This window comes from Penicillium rubens (genome assembly GCF_028828025.1).
Source record: "Penicillium rubens strain IBT 27055 chromosome Unknown utg000002l_segment0_segment0, whole genome shotgun sequence".
Lineage (NCBI taxonomy): Eukaryota > Fungi > Ascomycota > Eurotiomycetes > Eurotiales > Aspergillaceae > Penicillium > Penicillium rubens.
The window spans coordinates 2,694,658-2,712,184 of record NW_026890600.1 but is presented as its reverse complement, the minus strand read 5'-3'; the positions used below and the strand labels follow the sequence as shown (position 1 = coordinate 2,712,184).

Sequence of the window (17,527 nt, the reverse complement as noted above, 5' to 3'; positions counted from 1 at the left end):
GAGACAACCCCTCAAGGGTCCCTTACGGAGGCGCCTGGGTAGACGCTCAGAAAATGGCGAACGAGGACGATGCCGGTGTCCATGTCTACAAAAGACTAGTGGACAGTCTCCTGGATCGCGCCGCGCAGGTCAAGCCCGACAAGCAGATCGAACCCCCTTTGACCGAAACACACCTAGGCGAATCGATATGGCAAGTGCGGTCTGAGGACAAGGCTACAAAGCACCTAAGCCCACAGACTAAGCTTGCGGCCGTGGAAATCGCGTTTCGCGAGAAGTTCTATCGCGTTTTGGTACGGCCCGTACAACCCTCTAGTCCCCAGGGCATTGTTAACAGTTCGTCATAGGCCTCGACTTCTATCGATGATCCTGCTTTCATTCAAATCTGGAACCTTCTAGACATCGTCTCGATATTTTCCGATAATGGTCAGTCGTACTCCCTCCGCAGTCCACGCCGATCTAACAACCACCAGAACAATGCGAACCCGGTCTGATTTTCTGGCTCATTGAAGAGCTCCTGGATAGTCAAACCATTGGTGGTTGCCGCAAGGTGTTCGACTACTTAGAATCCCGAAGGGAAAGGAACACCAAGGTCAGCATGGCCCCTCATCTACTCGATCTGTCGCAAAGCTGACCCCGCCAAAAGAAACATTTCAAACAGAAAAGCTTAGTTATTCTACGATCATGCAACGAGCTTCTTCGCCGTCTCTCCCGCGCAGAAGATACAGTATTTTGCGGCCGGGTGTTTATCTATCTCTTCCAGAGTTTCCCACTTGGAGACAAGAGTTCGGTTAACCTTCGCGGCGAGTTCCACTCTGAGAATGTTACGACTTTTGACGAAATCGTGAAAGAGTCTAGCGCCAAGCAGGAACAGGATACAACAATGACTGAAGGGGCTGAACCCTCGGCACCCGGAGAGGCAGCGGCCGGCCAGGCTGAGACCACTTCTCAGGAGACATCGAAAGTGCCCAAGGTTGTTGTTTCTACTGGCGATGAGAAGAAATCAGACGAAGTCGACTTGGATGCACTCTACCCGCTCTTCTGGAGCCTTCAGGCCTATTTTTCCGCACCGAGCAACACGTTCGATGCTGAAAGATTTACATCATTCAAGACTGGAATGGAAGCTACGCTGGCTGCATTCAAGAACATCAACACCGAGATGGAAAATGAAAGCTCTGCCCGAGCCTCGGAAGATGCCCGCAAGTCGAACAAGCGCAAGCGCATTGCGGATGGTTCTGAAGTCGCCACCAGCTTCAACCCAAAGTACTTAACTAGCCGGGATCTGTTCGACCTCGAAATCAGCGATACCGCCTTCCGACGACATGTTCTAGTCCAGGCTCTTATTCTCCTCGACTTTGTGCTTTCTCTCACATCAAAGTCCAAATCACGCCTGGCCAATACAACAAACAAGTCTGTTCTCTACGGTTTTACTTTGAATGAGGAGGATACCAAGTGGGCGACCAGCATGCGAAAAAGCATCGAGGGATATCTGCAACAAGGGCCTGGAGGCAAATTCTACTATCGCATGGTGGACACAGTCTTGTCTCGAGACAAGAACTGGGTGCGGTGGAAAGCCGAGGGCTGTCCATTGATTGAACGACCAGCCATCTCGGCGGCGGAGTACACAACTTCCCGCGAGCATGCCACCAAGGCGTATGCCAACAAGCGCCTTCGTCCGTCCCCGATGGGCTCTCTCGATTTGAAGTTCCTTGCTGACACCGAGGCGCTGGCCAATATTGAGCGTCTCAAGGAATCCGACCGATACAGTGTTCCTTCCGCGGACTCATTCTTGAAGGGCATCATGGATGATGAAATGGACATCGATATGGCGATGACCGACGAGGACAAGGCGATTGCCGAGGGCGCTAAAGCCAGCAAGTCCTGGCGAATCTTGCGTCTTGCTGCGAAAGGAAAGCTCGCTGCATTCGACAAAATCGGAGAGGGTAACAACCTACAGGCCTTGTTCGAGAGTGCTACGGCGACTGAAGATAATAATGAGCTCAGTCCGTCTGGTGATACCAAGGATATCTCCCAGTCCCTCGATGGAGCTCAGGGCCTGCCTGTTAAAACCAAAGAGCCCGTTGAGGACGAAGAGCGCGCTGAAGTGACCGAGGCTGCTGAACCCGAAGGACCTGTTGAGGGAAATGTCGAGACAGGCGGCCGATCTGAGAGTGCTCGGGACCCCCAGGATTTGTCCCGAGGCACAGATCAGAAGGAAATGCAAGTCGAAAACAAAGACGTCATCAGCGAAAAACAAGACCCGAGCACCGATGAGAAAAAAGAAGAGGCCCTTGCCGCCACTAGCGCCTCGAAAGAGGATTCTGCCACGTAAAGCCAGGTTATGTGGCTTGAAGATATTCTGTTGGAGAGTCGATGGCTTTGACCCCCATTTGTCCGGAGAAAATCCCCCAATGAGCACAAGTCTGGCGCAGTGCGCTGCGACCAACCACATCCAGATTATCCAGGCAAATTGCAGGATTTCCCGCATCAATATCACGGCGCCGTTAGTGCCGTGATCTGGGAGTGAGATTACCACATCCGTGCACCTGCATTATCTGCGACACATCTGCTGGAATGGTTCAGCACTCGGGTTTTTTTTTCGAATACGAATACCAGAGTGCGTCCTGAGTTGCAGGCAGAGTTAACCTTCCTCTGCCCTAATTGGGGGTCATTTTACGAGCTTTTTTTTCTCTCCTTTTTTCTTCTTTTTCAAGAACCCCCTCTTCAGGGTCGCCATCCAGCTTCATCGGAGCAGAATCGGAACGAGATGTCGCTTAAACCGAAACAATAACACGAATCAATTGGGCCCATTGGCTGATTGCGGGCCTAAACCAATCCAACACCTGGGCATTCTACGGGAAGCGGGCCACAGAATAAAAGCGATGAGAGTGCATACCCGCCATAGGGACTAAAGAGGGCAATGAATTAGCTAACGTGGAGACCACCTGGGCACGATTCTTTAGCTGATCGGCAACTCTAATACAAATGACTTGAAAGGGTTCCTGCATGACTCCGTAAATTAGGAAAAAGGATATCATGTTCTGTCCATGTTCTCCAGAACTAATTTCTCACAAGTGGCGGGGTCGGCGTCGCAGCCATGTTTCACTTTCCCCAATTTCCCAAAAAACAAATGAATTTGGTATGAGAAACCAGGGGGTAAGATTAAGTGGTTTTTGATTAAGCAGTACTCCGTAATATTAAGCGACTTCATCAGAACGGAATCAATCAGAAAAAAAAAAAAGGAGAGAATATGGAGTAAATCTCCAGGAGTACGGAGTACGTTGTACACGAGATCAAAAAAAAAAAAAAAAAAAAACCCCATTGAACCATTAGTTGCAGAAGTGGGCACTTTGTTTCTTCCCCCCTGTCCACTTGGCCCCCTTTTTTTCCCCCGTCAGCTCAGAGAAGAATCTTTTCGAGTAGTTCGTGATATACAATATACTAGCAGAATAGGGTTTGGGAAGAGCAAGCGAAGCCAGGAAAATCGCGCACTGATCGTCTGGGGTTCGATGCACTCAGTAGACTGTGTAGGTGCCCACTCCAACAAATCAAAACCACATGGGAAGTTCAACAGTCCGAACCACTATCGACACAAGCGTCGAGTTTAGTCTCCATAAGTGGACACCCGCTATACAAGAGACGGAAGGAGGTATAACGGTAGGCCATGTGGTCCGATCTGAATGCACTGGCCATGTGGACTATCTTTTATTCTACGGAGTACGGAGTACAACATACGGACGACGGAGTAATGGATGGACCGATGTGCTTGGAGATGTCAGCAATAAGATAAAATCCGAGTCTCTTTCTTTCCCCTTTCTGTTGTGACCCACTCTCATCCTTTTGATGTTTATATGGAACTTTCCTGATCGGGAACTGTATATATACATGTATACATCTACACAATATATCTTTAAGGGCATATTATGCTAACGTCCGCTCTCTACAATGTTGTATTGGCCTACAATATATGTTGTATACCAGAAATTCTTACCTATTTGTATAGATTAATTCTCGTAAGGGGAAGCCTCCATTTTGCCAAGAGATCGGCTTGCGTCACCTACTTAATATTCTAAAGTCCGATGGATAAATAGGAACAAAAGATTACCTGTATGTTGTACGGAGTATATGTATATGGAATACTCCATACAAGATACGTGGCCTGATCCTACAATACAATATATGCATATACTACTATGTTGGTGTTTAGGTGTATAGATGGACATTTACTCGATCTTCCCCGCATAGCACGTTCCAGGACAATATAGGGAGATTACCAAGGACGTACATCATACGATGCAACGGTCATGGTCCTGATCTTTGCTTTTTTAATTTTATTTTGTCTTCAGGGTCCAACACGAAACAAAAAGAAAAAGAAAAAGAAAATCGTAGCGATCGTCAGTGGGATCGAAATCCAACGGCTCCGAGTTTTCTCCCCCGAGATCCACCTTGGCCTTGGGGAAGCGGTTTTTGTCTGCTTTTGTCTGCTTTCGTATACTTGTGTATGCTTGTGTATGCTTTTGGACATATGTTTTGCATGTTATTCGGTCTAACCTTGGAAAGAAAAAAGAAAACACATATCTCTCTTCTTCCTGTTAATCCTATCCGATTTCCGATATCCGATATATCCGATGCTCTTCGTCAGAGTCCTTTTCTGACCCACAATCTCTAGAAAATATTCATTTCTACGGAGTACTCAGTACTCATACGGTTAACGCCTCATTTCACCTGCGACTCGAATTGTTTCACATTGTGGAGATTTCCAGGAGACAGCTCTCCTTACAACTACCGAGCCATGGATTATATTCTCTCGCTAAACAACTTCCTCGCTAGGTATCGAATTCCGACCTCGGGAACCGATTTTCACGGCGCAAGGCCCGCTTGGTGGTCTTTCCTGAAGAAGGTAACGCCGCTTGAATCATGGAACTATCGAAATTTCCTTCGGACGAGGCTCTACAAAGGTTATATCGCTCCGGTAAACCGGAGCCCTTTCTTAGGTTTCATTGCTAATATATATTGTAGTGCTCGATATTGGTTCGTTTCGGCATTTGGATTTTATATAAATATATATTGTTTTTAATATATGTTAGTCCCTTTCATTTTGTATTTTGTATTTTTATTTTTATTTTTATTTTTATTTTTAATTCTTTTTTGGTTATTTTCTTTAGTTATTATTATTATTTCCAGTCAATTTCAGTGGATAATCCACGTCTCGACTTCGCTTCTTTCCGAGTCCATGGAGTTGTGGCGGGCAGCCCGCTGAGTGGCTCTCATCCTTTTGATCGATAGCCCTGTCCGGCGGCTCAGCTTGCCCGCTTATGGATCCTCAGCACGCCACTAGGTCCTTCCCACATGGCCTGGTATGCGCGTTCCGGTGGAGGGTCTTACATCTGGACGGAGTAACGGGAGAATCAGGATTTTCTTCTTTTCCTTCTCTGTCTCATCTGTCTGCTCCGTCCTCCGTATACCGATCCGAGCTAAGATCCTCGGTCGATTGCATATTTCTCCTCGAGAATATAAGACATACAAGTATGCCATTGTCTCCTTTATCTTGAGTTTCCCACTTCCGGGTCTCAGGTCCCGCAGGACCCATTTGTCCCCTTTACCATCCAAGCTTCAGCTGAGTTGACGTGGAGGTTCCCAGCTTTTCAGCCTAGACAATTGCCATCCATACGGCTTCCATGAGCATTCGGCCGTTATTATCATAAAGTCTGTCCGGTACAGGATTCTATTCTTTTACCATGTACGCCGTATTCTGTTTGGAATCTTCTGTATCGTATCCAGGGACGCCTTACGGGTAAAATGGCTTTAGGCCGGATATGGGCATTGGATCGGAGGCTACTATTTTATTCTCCGAGACGATCCTTTTAGTTTCTGATAATACTAGGCACCCGTATCGTCCCATACCATCTATACCATCTGTAACCTGATGTTTTACCAACGAGGTTAACGGCTGCCGCTATGGACCGTTCGGTATATGATCTTCATCCAGGTAAAATAGATCGAGTGTTGATCTGTGGACTCACTGAGTCTATGTCTTGTTGGACTTTCTACATTGTACTCCATACATGTACAGCATTAGTCTCACACCTCTCAGGCCCACCTGAGAATTGATTCAGCTGAACCAGGTATAAGTTTTTTTCTTTTTCTTTTTCTTTTTCTTTTTCTTTTGCGCTTGAATGTTCTGATGTACGGAGTACAACATTGTAGACCATGAGAAGATGAATAGCTACATTATATTCCAAGTTATATGTATATGGGATTTATCGGGCTAAAGTGGTGGACCCTCCCATTCCGTTTAATATCCCTGTATTCCCACTATGACCTCGCTTGGCTATTAAGACCTATTTGCCTCACAGGATACCTCCGGTCGATCCTAGCCTAGCGGCGTGTATCCCAGGTACCACATTTTCACTTTGGTGGATGCTTCTCTCTCAACATCTTATAGTTACTGCCCAGCTGCGTAACGATCATCAGGAATCAAGAACCGATCTCAGATCCAGAGAAGAGAAAAGAAAAATAATAATAAAGGCTGGAGACAGATGTCCCGCTTGACGTCTTATCCTCGTTTGGGCCTTGTTTTTTCCTTCTCCTCTTCTGGAAAACACACCGGTTCCTTTTCACCTGCCACGCATGCTTTTTGGCTTTAATCCCCTTTCCTTATTTTCTTCAAAGTCTGGAGCTTTCACCCTTTACTTTAATTGCAGAACCCTGACCCTTTTTTTTTTCCTTAACGACACTTCGATCAGACCCACCAACGTCTCATATCGGGGGAGTCTACCGTTTCCTTTTTGGGCTAGAATTTCTCCTATTGTCTCTGTTGAAAGTCTTCTACTTCTTTTCCCTTTTCAAAAGAGAACTTGTCTTTTGGTTTTGAACTATCGTGAGTAAGGGCAACACATACGCACACCCAAAACTAGACCCTTACCATGTCAGTCGGCGGCCCTTGCCTTTGGTTGCCTTCATTATCTTCGCCAGTTCCTTCTCCCCTATCTGCAGTTTCATCTCATCTATCAACCCGAAATAGCGAGAGAATCTCTTTAGGGCCCAGAACTATCTCGCCACGGCTATCTGTGCAGAAGAAAGAGGAGCCTGGCGTTCCTGTTCCTGTGCACGCCCCCGCTCGTCCTGTGGAGATGCAGCCGACTGGTTATAAGGCCGAGAACGCCTTGAATAACCAGGCACAACCTGTCAGCATGGGTTCAGCGCCGTACTTGGAGAGAGATGCTTCACGGGATACGGTCAACCACCGGCTGGAGGCGGCGAAACAGGATATGCTTCCGCGTGTTAAGTTGGAGATCCCGAGTCTCAATCAGCGGGGCTTTTCGGCCGTTCAGCCCCTGGTCGGGCACGGTGGTCACCCTGAAGAGACGGGTGCTTCATCCTTTTCTGGTCATGACCCGAGAGACGACCACGAGAGAGAATCGACGATCAGTCCTGATGATGATAAGGATATGATGGGTAGTGACGACAATAGATCGCCTTCGATGGAGAAGAAGAAGATGAAGCGTTTTCGGTACGGAATTTTGTCTTCGAAGTATAACGCATTGTTGCTGACAGAAGTATAGTTTAACACATAACCAAACCCGCTTTCTGATGAGCGAGTTCACTCGCCAGGCACATCCCGATGCGGCTCATCGAGAACGTCTGTCGAGGGAAATCCCTGGGTTGACCCCGCGTCAAGTGCAAGTCTGGTTCCAAAATAGGTACGGTGTTCAACTAGTTTGAATCGTCTGTCTTTGGCTAATGTGGATGTACTGCCAGGCGAGCAAAGCTCAAGCGTCTCACTACGAATGATCGGGAGAGAATGCTCAAATCTCGGGCCCTTCCTGACGATTTCGATACCACAAAAGTTCTCCGCACGCCCTTTGAGGGCAAACAATCAGGTGTCACGCCAGTAGCATCTCCCCAAGGTTACGGGGTTCCAAATCCAGATTTCGGGGCTTTGAGAACACTGCGTACCGATTGCTACACCCGACCAAACGAAGATGACTATCTCGTCTCGCCTCTCAGTTCTGCATCAACAGCAGGAACATACATCTCTTCGACTGGACGAAATGACAGCTTGTCTCAGTCAAACATGATGTTCCGTCCTGCTGCGTCTGCGTCCATGTCCGATTTACATAGAACCATCCGCAACGATTACCCAGTCACCAGATCAAGCAGCCTGTCCGATGCGTCGGCCCATCCGTCGCCATATGCGGGGTATCCTATGCACAATCGCTTCGCGGGGCCCCAGCCAAATCAGCCAGGTCTGCCGTATATGAGACGACCCATGGAATACGCCATGCCTCGTCATCCAGGTATGGGACCCTATGACCAACACCAATCGTTCGAGGGCTCGGTGTCGCCGACAGACACTCAAGGTTCACATATTACCTACGATATGAACAACTTAGGTCAGTTTCTTTCCTCGTTCTCTCGACCTTTCCCAAATGCCTTTCTAACATAATTTCATATAGGCTCCCAACAACAAAGCTACAATCTTGGAATGGGCTCTCAATTACCAACTCAAGGCCGACCCATGGCTACCATGCAGAACCTGCCAGTTTCAGCAGCACAAGAATATCGGCCCTATCCTTACGACTCCACTGCAGGCCCAATGGGCACAGCGGTTCCCTACACACAAGCAAACACCTCAACTCTGAGTCTCCCAACTTCGGAGCCATCTTACAACTACCCCAACTATATTCAGCAGTGAGGGAAGCAAGACAGTGGGCTCTGAAAACAAACGGCTACCACTTGTCTTGTATACGACATTCTCGTTTTGCTTTCCGCATCTTTTCCTTCGTCTCCATTCAACATTCTGGTTAACTGGTTAGCTGGGTTAACCAAGGATCCGCGATCTATATCAGCGAGTATTAATCATTAATCATTGTCATAGCGTTCACCATTTCTGGTTTCTGGTTTCTGGTTTTTGGGTTTTCTTGGGTTTTTTTCTTTCTGTGTCTTGTGTTACTAATTATCTTTTTAAAAGCTTTTTCTTGTCTGCATCTGTCTGCTTCGTTTGTTTTTATATCATGTTCCTATTTCTGTCGCTTTTCTTTTGGTCTGGTCTGGAATCTAGCGATCATTGTCTGGAAGACAGTTTGTCTAATATTAATTGTTTCTGATCTCGCTGCATAGCCTGGGGTGAAAAAGGTCGAAATGGTACAGAGATAGACGTTACCGTCCACGGGTGTTTAGCGTTTAGAAACAGACAGACCTTAGAGTCTACGATTTAATTGAACCAAATAAACCAAGTCGTTTCTCTACTTTCATCTACTTTCATAACATACAACATCCAATATCCGATTCTTTGGTACGGAATACGTACTTTCGTGCTATCGGAATTTGACCCATTTGAGGTCATAGCTCCCGATGCAAGTAAACAATAGTTCCCTTGCTTGCATAGCCTACAAGCCACCAAACCACAGCCCTCCCTGGAGGTCATCCAAATCCCTATCGAATCAGAATGAAGACAAAAGTAAGCAAATTCTTCTTTTCTCACATCCACCGGCCACATCGTCCAGTCAAGCGACGTGTATTTGCGTGTCTCTACGATGGGCCAATCAACGTCCACCGAAACACAACACCGTATCACGTGACATCTTTATTCTGGACCAATCAAAGCCCAGCAATTGATAATCACCACCCATACACTCAGCCTCTGACGCATGCAGAAGAGAGTATATAAAGGAACTCGTAGAAGCAGCATGGTATTTTCTTTCTCTCTGACACACTCATATTGATTCAAAACGATCACATTTCTAAGCTTTTATCCTTCAATCTTGCAAACTCACAAATCCCTCACCTTCAACATCACCTCTCAATCTTCATCAACCGTCATATCAAATCAACCCGCCAAAATGGTCCACCCTACCACCACTTGCTGCAAGACCAGCCAAGATGGCTCCTGCGTCTGTGCCGCCCAGGCCAAGTGCTCCTGCGGCCAACAGAGCGCCCTCCACTGCAGCTGCAATAAAGCTTCTTCCGAGAACACCGTATCTGGTCCCCGCTGTTCATGCCGTATGTGATTACACTATTCTGATGATCTTGAAGAGACACATATATTAACATATTTAAAATAGGCTCTCGCCCAGCTGGCCAATGCACCTGTGAGCGCTCTGTCACTGAGAACCAGCCTATCGCTGGTGAGAAGTGTGCCTGTGGCAGCCGTCCTCAAGGTGAGCTTTAGTCTCCTTCTGGAAATGTGATTTGTGGTGTCGAATGCCCTGCTAACTTTCACTCCAGCTTCTTGCACCTGTGAGAAGGCTGCTGCTGTTGATTCCGCCCTCGAGGTGGACTTCACTGGCACCGCTTAAGTGACTCGATTCACTTATATCTTTTGCTTTGATGGGGGTTCTCTGTCTGATAATTGCATTTTTCATCCCTGCCTTGATGGGGTGGTGGCGTCTTGGGCTTGGGCATTTTTACTGGTTGAGGTTGCTTAGGGTTATCATTCCCTACTGAATGAGATACGAAACGAGATTTTAATTCTATCCAATCTTTCACTGGAATCTGTATAGGAAAGAAATAACCGCGGGTCACGCGTAGGCTAGATTTGTTTAGTGCATTGAAAGCTCGAAATGGACTTGGGTGACTATGAAACGGGAATATACATACTTCTTAAAATAGACTTGGTACAACGTGTCGAGCCTCAAAGCTTGTTTCGAATGGGAAGATGCAGATCGAGGGAAGCATATTAAAAAATCAGTAAATCAGACTCTTTCCCAAGCGGCCTTAGGAATCAGTCTGTTGAGTTCTGTCCAAACCAGCAAATACAACTACGACTTCTACTTCCACATCTACACTTCGCACCCTGCACCGCCACATCGGATCAGTATTCCTCCGCCGCCACATACCGCCACAGCGGAACCCGAGCTGATCGACAGCGGAAGTGGCCCAAATGAAATACGGGCGGACAAGTTACGGGGATGGACTCATCTCGACTTCGCGTGCTGTTCGGCCTATTTATCCTGGGATCTCTAACCTGGTCGCTATTTTGTATGTTGCCGTGGTTCGGATACCTCCGGTCCACACCAATCAACCGTTGCTGACAGCTCCCCCAGAATTCAACTCCCTTACACCACAACCCCCTGTTTTCCAAGGTGCTTCCACGAGCCCGGAAATCCATCACCCGACACGCCGCATAGCCAATGCCCCACAATCGACACGCCAACATAACTGGGACATGGTTGTGTGACGTGCGTCCGATCGCGAACCCCCTGAGGTGATAATCCCGCGTGGCATGCGAGGGCGCACCTCGATCGAAACCCCCGCCATACGATAGTCGTCATTTTATTTTTGATTTTATTTTTCGCGTCCGTGGGCTGATAACACGCTCCGCTGTTGCCGTCGCTATGTCGTCGATGCGAGGGCTTGTGCAGTTCATTGCTGATCTGCGGAATGCCCGTGCTAGAGAACTCGAGGAGAAGCGCGTGAATAAGGAGCTGGCCAATATTCGGCAGAAGTTTAAGTCTGGAAATCTCAATGGTTACCAGAAGAAGAAATACGTTTGCAAATTGCTTTACGTCTACATTCAGGGTTACGATGTGGACTTCGGCCATCTCGAGGCTGTCAACTTGATCTCTTCGTCTAAGTACTCTGAGAAGCAGATCGGATACTTGGCTGTCACGTTATTCTTGCATGAAGAGCACGAGCTACTCCATTTGGTTGTCAACAGCATTCGGAAGGATCTGCTCGATCACCATGAATTGAATAACTGCTTGGCCCTGCATGCTGTGGCTAATGTGGGTGGTAGAGAGCTCGGAGAAGCACTCGGCTCGGAGGTTCACAGGCTGCTCATTTCACCGTGAGTTTGGGACGTTCCTTGTTTTTGTTTATGATTATTCTGACATTTCCCAGTACCTCCAAATCTTTCGTCAAAAAGAAGGCCGCTTTAACATTGCTTCGGTTGTACCGCAAATACCCCGGCATTGTACGAAACGAATGGGCCGAAAGAATCATATCGATTATGGACGACCCTGACATGGGAGTAACGCTCTCCGTCACCTCTTTGGTCATGGCGCTAGCTCAGGATTTGCCAGAGGAATACAAAGGCTGTTACGTCAAGGCTGCACAACGATTGAAGCGGATTGTGGTTGACAACGATATCGCCCCGGACTACCTCTACTACCGTGTACCTTGTCCATGGATTCAGGTTAAGTTCTTGCGCCTGTTGCAATACTATCCTCCATCAGGTATGTTTAGTGCCGTGGCAGCTTATAGCTCAGTTTCTCACATATAGTTACAGAGGACAGCCATGTTCGCGAGATCATTCGAGAATCACTCTCCCAGATGATGCAAGCTGCAATGGAAACACCCAAGAACGTCCAGCAGAATAATGCCCAGAACGCCATCCTTTTCGAAGCCATCAATCTCCTTATCCACCTCGACTCTGAGCACAATCTCATGATGCAAATATCCACCCGCCTAGGCAAATACATTCAGTCTCGGGAGACCAACGTTCGATACCTTGGTCTGGATGCGCTGACCCACTTCGCCGCTCGAGCCGAAACCCTTGACCCAATTAAAAAGCACCAGAACATCATCCTGGGCTCACTTCGAGACCGCGATATCAGTGTTCGTCGTAAAGGATTGGACCTGTTGTACAGTATGTGTGATACCAGTAATGCCGGGCCCATTGTGAACGAGCTTTTGCGATACCTGCAGACCGCCGATTATGCCATTCGAGAGGAAATGGTACTCAAGGTCGCTATTCTTACCGAGAAATACGCCGCCGATGCACAGTGGTACATCGACATGACATTGAAACTGCTCTCACTGGCAGGAGAACATGTGAACGACGAAGTATGGCAACGAGTGATCCAGATCGTGACCAACAACGAAGAACTACAAGCTTATGCAGCACACACCCTGCTGGGCTACTTGAAGTCTGATTGCCACGAAAGCTTGGTGAAAATCGGCTGCTATGTCTTGGGCGAGTACGGCCACCTCATCGCCGAAAACGCAGGCTCAAGCCCTATTGAGCAATTCCTGGCCCTGCAGGCCAAGATGTTCTCCAGTTCCGACAACGCGCGGGCCATGATCCTCTCGTCGTTTGTCAAGTTTGTTAACTTGTTCCCCGAAATCAAACCTCAGCTATTGCAAATCTTCCGCCTGTACAGCCATTCTCCCGACTCCGAACTGCAGCAGCGAGCATTTGAATACCTGTCACTGGCGACTCTCCCGACTGACGATCTGCTGCGAACGGTCTGCGATGAAATGCCGCCATTCTCGGAGCGAACCTCCATTCTACTTTCTCGACTACACCAGAAGACAGCCGGTGCGAGTGAGAAGAAGACCTGGGTTATCGGTGGCAAGGACGCGAATGCGGACAAGCAGGAAATGCTCTTGGCACAGAACACCGGTCTCAAGCGTACCTTCACGACAATCGTTCACGGCACGCGCACTGGATCTGGCAATGCTCCAGCCAGCCCGGCAAGCGCGTCTAATGCGGCCAGTGCATCGGGCGACCTAGCAGGCCTTGATCTGAGCGGTCCGTCTGCCCCAGCACCCAACATGGCCAGTGCCGCTCATTTGACCCCAGAATGGGACATCGGCTACAACCGACTGTTCTTCTCGCGCGAGGGTGTGCTCTTCGAAGATGCACAGATCCAAGTCGGGCTGCGCTCGGAGTACCGCGGCCCTATGGGTGTCCTGAAGCTCTACATTTCCAACAAATCCACGTACGCCATTGGGTCTCTTACCACCACCGTCGACAACCCGGCCTCTCCTCAATTGAAGATCGACACGAAGAATCTGCCCGAACCAACAATTCCGGCTGCCGGCCAGACACAGCAGACTCTGTTCTGCACAGCCCATGGTCCCTTCACGGATGCGCCTACCATCCGTATCTCATACTTGGCCGGTGCTCTCCAGGCCTACACACTTCAGCTGCCTGTTTTAATGCACCGCTACATGGAATCCTCGTCTCTGTCGGCCGAGGAATTCTTCAAGCGATGGCGCCAGATCGGTGGTGGACCGCTGGAATGCCAGAAGACCTTTGGCTTGCTGGGTAAGAACAAGACCATCAATGAGAGATTCACCAGGAAGATTGTCGAGGGATTCTCATTCAAGATCTTGGATGGTGTCGATCCAAACGCTCAAAACATTGTTGGGTGCGCCGTGTACCAATTCGAGGGAGGCAAGACGGGCTGTCTGCTGCGGCTGGAGCCCAACTACGAAAAGAAGGTATGTATCAAAACTCTTCCAATTATTTTGCTGTCGCCATGCTAATTCTTCTCAGATGTATCGCGTCACTATTCGTGCCACCCAAGAAGAGGTCCCGCAGGCACTGGCCAGACAGATGGAGCTGAAGCTGGCGCAGGGCATGAGAGCAGATGAAGCCTTCGATTAAGGCGTCTGCAGGAGATATGGGAGCATTCATGTATATCTCTAATTGGATTACCAAGTAAAATATTAACAAGGTTCCTGTGGAACATAGCATCTCTTTGTGTATAAACCCTTGCCAGTAAACAAATAGAAGTGCTATGCATACGGTACATCGTACATCTAACAATCAGCATTCTGGTGAAACCACCAGAAGCCAACAAGTTTTAAGTTTAATTTTCACAAAATCATAAGTCGTGACCCACCCAGCAAACTTACACAACACTCGCCTCCGCCTTAGGCGGCCGATCCCCAAAGATCGTAGTCCCAACCCTAACCTGATCACTACCAAGAGCAATCGCCCCCTCGAAATCCGAGCTCATACCCATACTAAGCTCCAACGCAGCCTCATCCCCAACCAATCCAAGCTCCCTAACCACCCGATCCCTCGTGTCACTCAAGCAAACAAAATCCTCATTCTCATTCTCCACCGTCGTCACCCGCGATCTCGCAATAGCCCCAATAGTCATGAAACCCTGCAACTTAAGCCGGGAACACTGTTCACGAACATATCGACAAAGCGCCGCCGCGCCAGCAGGCTCAATGCCAGCTTTATTCTCCTCGCCAGACGTATTAACCTGAACATAGACCCGCAGCCTCCCATCCTCGTCGTGGTTCGTAGCAGCCATTTCAGGACTCCTGTCACCCCACCCTTTATCCAGCAACTTCGCTTTCTTCTCCGAGTCTACGCTCTCGACTGCCCACAGCCCGGGAACGTCCCGCGCAAGCGTTACGCACTTGTTGCTCTGCAGCCCGCCGATGAAGTGCCATTTGATACTTGCAGGTAGCAGGCGCGACTTTTCAAGTAGTTCTTGAAGGTAGTTCTCGCCGAAGTGGAGTTGCGATCCTGGGGTTTGGTGTAGTGCCAGTGCGTCGGATGCGGGCTTGAGCTTGGAGACGGCGACGAGTCGGATTGGTTTGCTGGGGATTGGAGATTGGAGGGCGGCAGTGCTCACCCGCGCGCGCACAGCTGCTAGATTTGAGAGAAGGGCGGCGGCGCGCGCTGGTGTTGCTGGGGTCATTGTTGGGGGTTGCGGTGGTGTGTTGGTTGTCATTGCAGGTTGAGTGGGGTTGTTGTTGTGTCGATTGTGATTGTTGGTGTTGGTCGGTTGGTTGGGGTGGTGTACTCCTTTCGGGGATATATTATTGGGAGTTTGGGGGTAGGTAGGGAATGCAAGAACGTGCTCCGTCAATTGAGTCGAGGTAAATCAAACCCGAGCTATGGATAGAAGGTGGGACTTTTGATGAGAGCCTCAGGCACCTAAGTAATTTCCCTCGGAAAGTATCCCGCCACACGTGACTTGTGTGCACCGCCACACCACCATCCTGCGCCTCACAGTTTATTTCACTTTTCCGTTTGCATCCTTAAATCGACGATGAGATCATCTATCTCGATCTATCCAAGAATGTCAACTGGAGTGCAAACTCTATTTTCCCCCTCGGCGCTAGACGATACAGTTGCCCGGTAGGTAGTCCCGATGCGAGATCCTGGCGGCAAGCCAGACAGACCTCTGCTCCAATCACGGATCTGCACGCTCGGAAAAGAGACCCCTGCGGAGCGCCGGGTATGGGCGGATCCCCCCAGTTCGTCTCAAAACTGTCAGGGCTCTCGGCTGGTCTTGTCGATCAGATTGTATTGAGTTTCAAACTAGCACCTCCTTTAGATGCAGAACCTTGATCTCTATTTTTAATGTTTTCTGCATGATTCTATTTCCCACCTTTGTTCAACCTGTTGAAACAGAACAATAGCCGCCGCTCTTCTTTTTCTTTTCTTTTCTTTTCTTTTTTTAGTTTCTCTTCTAAGAACAAGTCCAATTTTCATTACCTCACCCTGTAACCCCCTCAGAGCGCCAAGTTTGCTGCCTAGATGGTGTTAAAAGTAGCTAACTAATACAAGTCTAGATCTGTCCAAGAGCAAAAATAGTGGTACCAAGTCCCATCGCGCCCTCGGCGAGAATACCACCTGTCTGATGTAACCTGCAGCTCTCAGCCGACGGATGGGGTAAAGTCTAGGCAAGGTAAAAAGCCCACTAATGATATATAAGCCCACTAGTAATATGAGTTATAATACCCAATACCCCGTGGATCATAATCAAAAGGGTTTCTTTGACGTCAGCTCCAATCAATAGCTGTGGATCCATTCATAGACACGATCAATGACCTATCTCATCATTACATTAGGCAGAAAGAACTTAAAAAGAGCTAATTGTCCATTATATCCGATCCTTTCTCCCTGCCGACATCTGCAACTCTCCATCGTGACGTCTCATTTCAGCTGGTCTGAACAACACTTTCAAATCTCTGAGCATCTCGACATCACCCGCTACAAAGCATACTTTCCGGTGCTTTCCGATTAAGGCCTAGTAGCTATACAGGTCCAGCGCTGGAACCCATTTTTACACATTTACACACCATTTGGCATTTGACATCCTCATTTCCTTGCCAATACACCATTGTCAATATCCATTCGCAGCCACCTTGCTCGACGCATTCTGAAATCATATCATTTTCCATTGTCCATCAACTATCAACTATCAACTATCAGAAAGGGACTGCGGATACCTACGGGACACCCCGCAACAGTCAACTGCAACTTTAAAGAACAGCATCCAACAAAAGCAATATGTGTCGCCAATACTTTACACTCTACGAATGGTGCCAATGCGAAGAAGATGCCGGCAACAGCGTCTGCGCCGCCCACCGCCGGAACGGCTGCCCGGGTGTCAGCGTGGAGACCGTGCACATGCACTGTTTCTGCAACTCGCACGCCACGCGTGGCTTCAAGTCTGAGAAGGAGACCCGCAAGAAGGAGAGCAAGGTGGGCCGCCGATCTCAGGATTCCCTTGGTGAAAAGGATTCTTTCGGGCGCCGTTGGTATCAGTGGTATCAATGGCGGGGTCTGCGATCGCGTTAGGATGACACTTACATTTGACATATTTTTCCATTTCTTCTTTGTTTATCCTTTTACAGCTTTGGTGTTGGGGGATTTGCGGTCTCGGTTTTTTTTTGGAAAGATGGAACTCCTGCGGGTTTATGGTGTTCCAGATGATATGTAACGTGAATGCAATGGTCTAGATGATCTGCATGAGATTTGATTCTTGTCTTTATTAAGTTCTTTTTTCTTTCCTATTTCATATTAGTATTAGACATGAGTTCTAAT

The 17,527-nt window shown here is 48.4% G+C and overlaps 6 protein-coding genes across 6 annotated transcripts; 5 read left to right on the top strand and 1 right to left on the bottom strand.

Moving 5' to 3' along the window:
• Nucleotides 1–53: 53 nt before the first annotated feature.
• On the top strand, nucleotides 54–2,329 carry N7525_003508 (THO complex subunit THO1/HPR1; the record flags this gene model as incomplete). The annotated part of the gene is made up of 4 exons (XM_002559044.1): nucleotides 54–290; nucleotides 345–423; nucleotides 471–589; nucleotides 644–2,329. 4 exons carry the CDS (start codon nucleotides 54–56, stop codon nucleotides 2,327–2,329), a joined length of 2,121 nt encoding a protein of 706 aa, XP_002559090.1.
• A 4,594-nt stretch (nucleotides 2,330–6,923) lies between these two features.
• N7525_003507 (homeobox domain-containing protein) lies at nucleotides 6,924–8,695 on the top strand (the record flags this gene model as incomplete). Its single annotated transcript, XM_002559045.1, has 4 exons — nucleotides 6,924–7,510; nucleotides 7,563–7,700; nucleotides 7,759–8,393; nucleotides 8,457–8,695. The coding sequence occupies 4 exons, from the start codon at nucleotides 6,924–6,926 to the stop codon at nucleotides 8,693–8,695; spliced, it is 1,599 nt and encodes a 532-aa protein (XP_002559091.1).
• A 1,147-nt stretch (nucleotides 8,696–9,842) lies between these two features.
• On the top strand, nucleotides 9,843–10,298 carry N7525_003506 (putative copper resistance protein Crd2; the record flags this gene model as incomplete). Its single annotated transcript, XM_002559046.1, has 3 exons — nucleotides 9,843–10,002; nucleotides 10,065–10,160; nucleotides 10,228–10,298. 3 exons carry the CDS (start codon nucleotides 9,843–9,845, stop codon nucleotides 10,296–10,298), a joined length of 327 nt encoding a protein of 108 aa, XP_002559092.1.
• Nucleotides 10,299–11,336: 1,038 nt separating this feature from the next.
• On the top strand, nucleotides 11,337–14,335 carry N7525_003505 (AP-2 complex subunit alpha; the record flags this gene model as incomplete). The annotated part of the gene is made up of 4 exons (XM_002559047.1): nucleotides 11,337–11,788; nucleotides 11,842–12,176; nucleotides 12,230–14,169; nucleotides 14,225–14,335. The coding sequence occupies 4 exons, from the start codon at nucleotides 11,337–11,339 to the stop codon at nucleotides 14,333–14,335; spliced, it is 2,838 nt and encodes a 945-aa protein (XP_002559093.1).
• Nucleotides 14,336–14,582: 247 nt separating this feature from the next.
• Nucleotides 14,583–15,422, bottom strand: N7525_003504 (YggS family pyridoxal phosphate enzyme; the record flags this gene model as incomplete). Its single annotated transcript, XM_002559048.2, has 1 exon — nucleotides 14,583–15,422. One exon carries the CDS (start codon nucleotides 15,420–15,422, stop codon nucleotides 14,583–14,585), a length of 840 nt encoding a protein of 279 aa, XP_002559094.2.
• A 1,568-nt stretch (nucleotides 15,423–16,990) lies between these two features.
• On the top strand, nucleotides 16,991–17,281 carry N7525_003503 (uncharacterized protein; the record flags this gene model as incomplete). Its single annotated transcript, XM_061212727.1, has 1 exon — nucleotides 16,991–17,281. One exon carries the CDS (start codon nucleotides 16,991–16,993, stop codon nucleotides 17,279–17,281), a length of 291 nt encoding a protein of 96 aa, XP_061069748.1.
• Nucleotides 17,282–17,527: the final 246 nt, after the last annotated feature.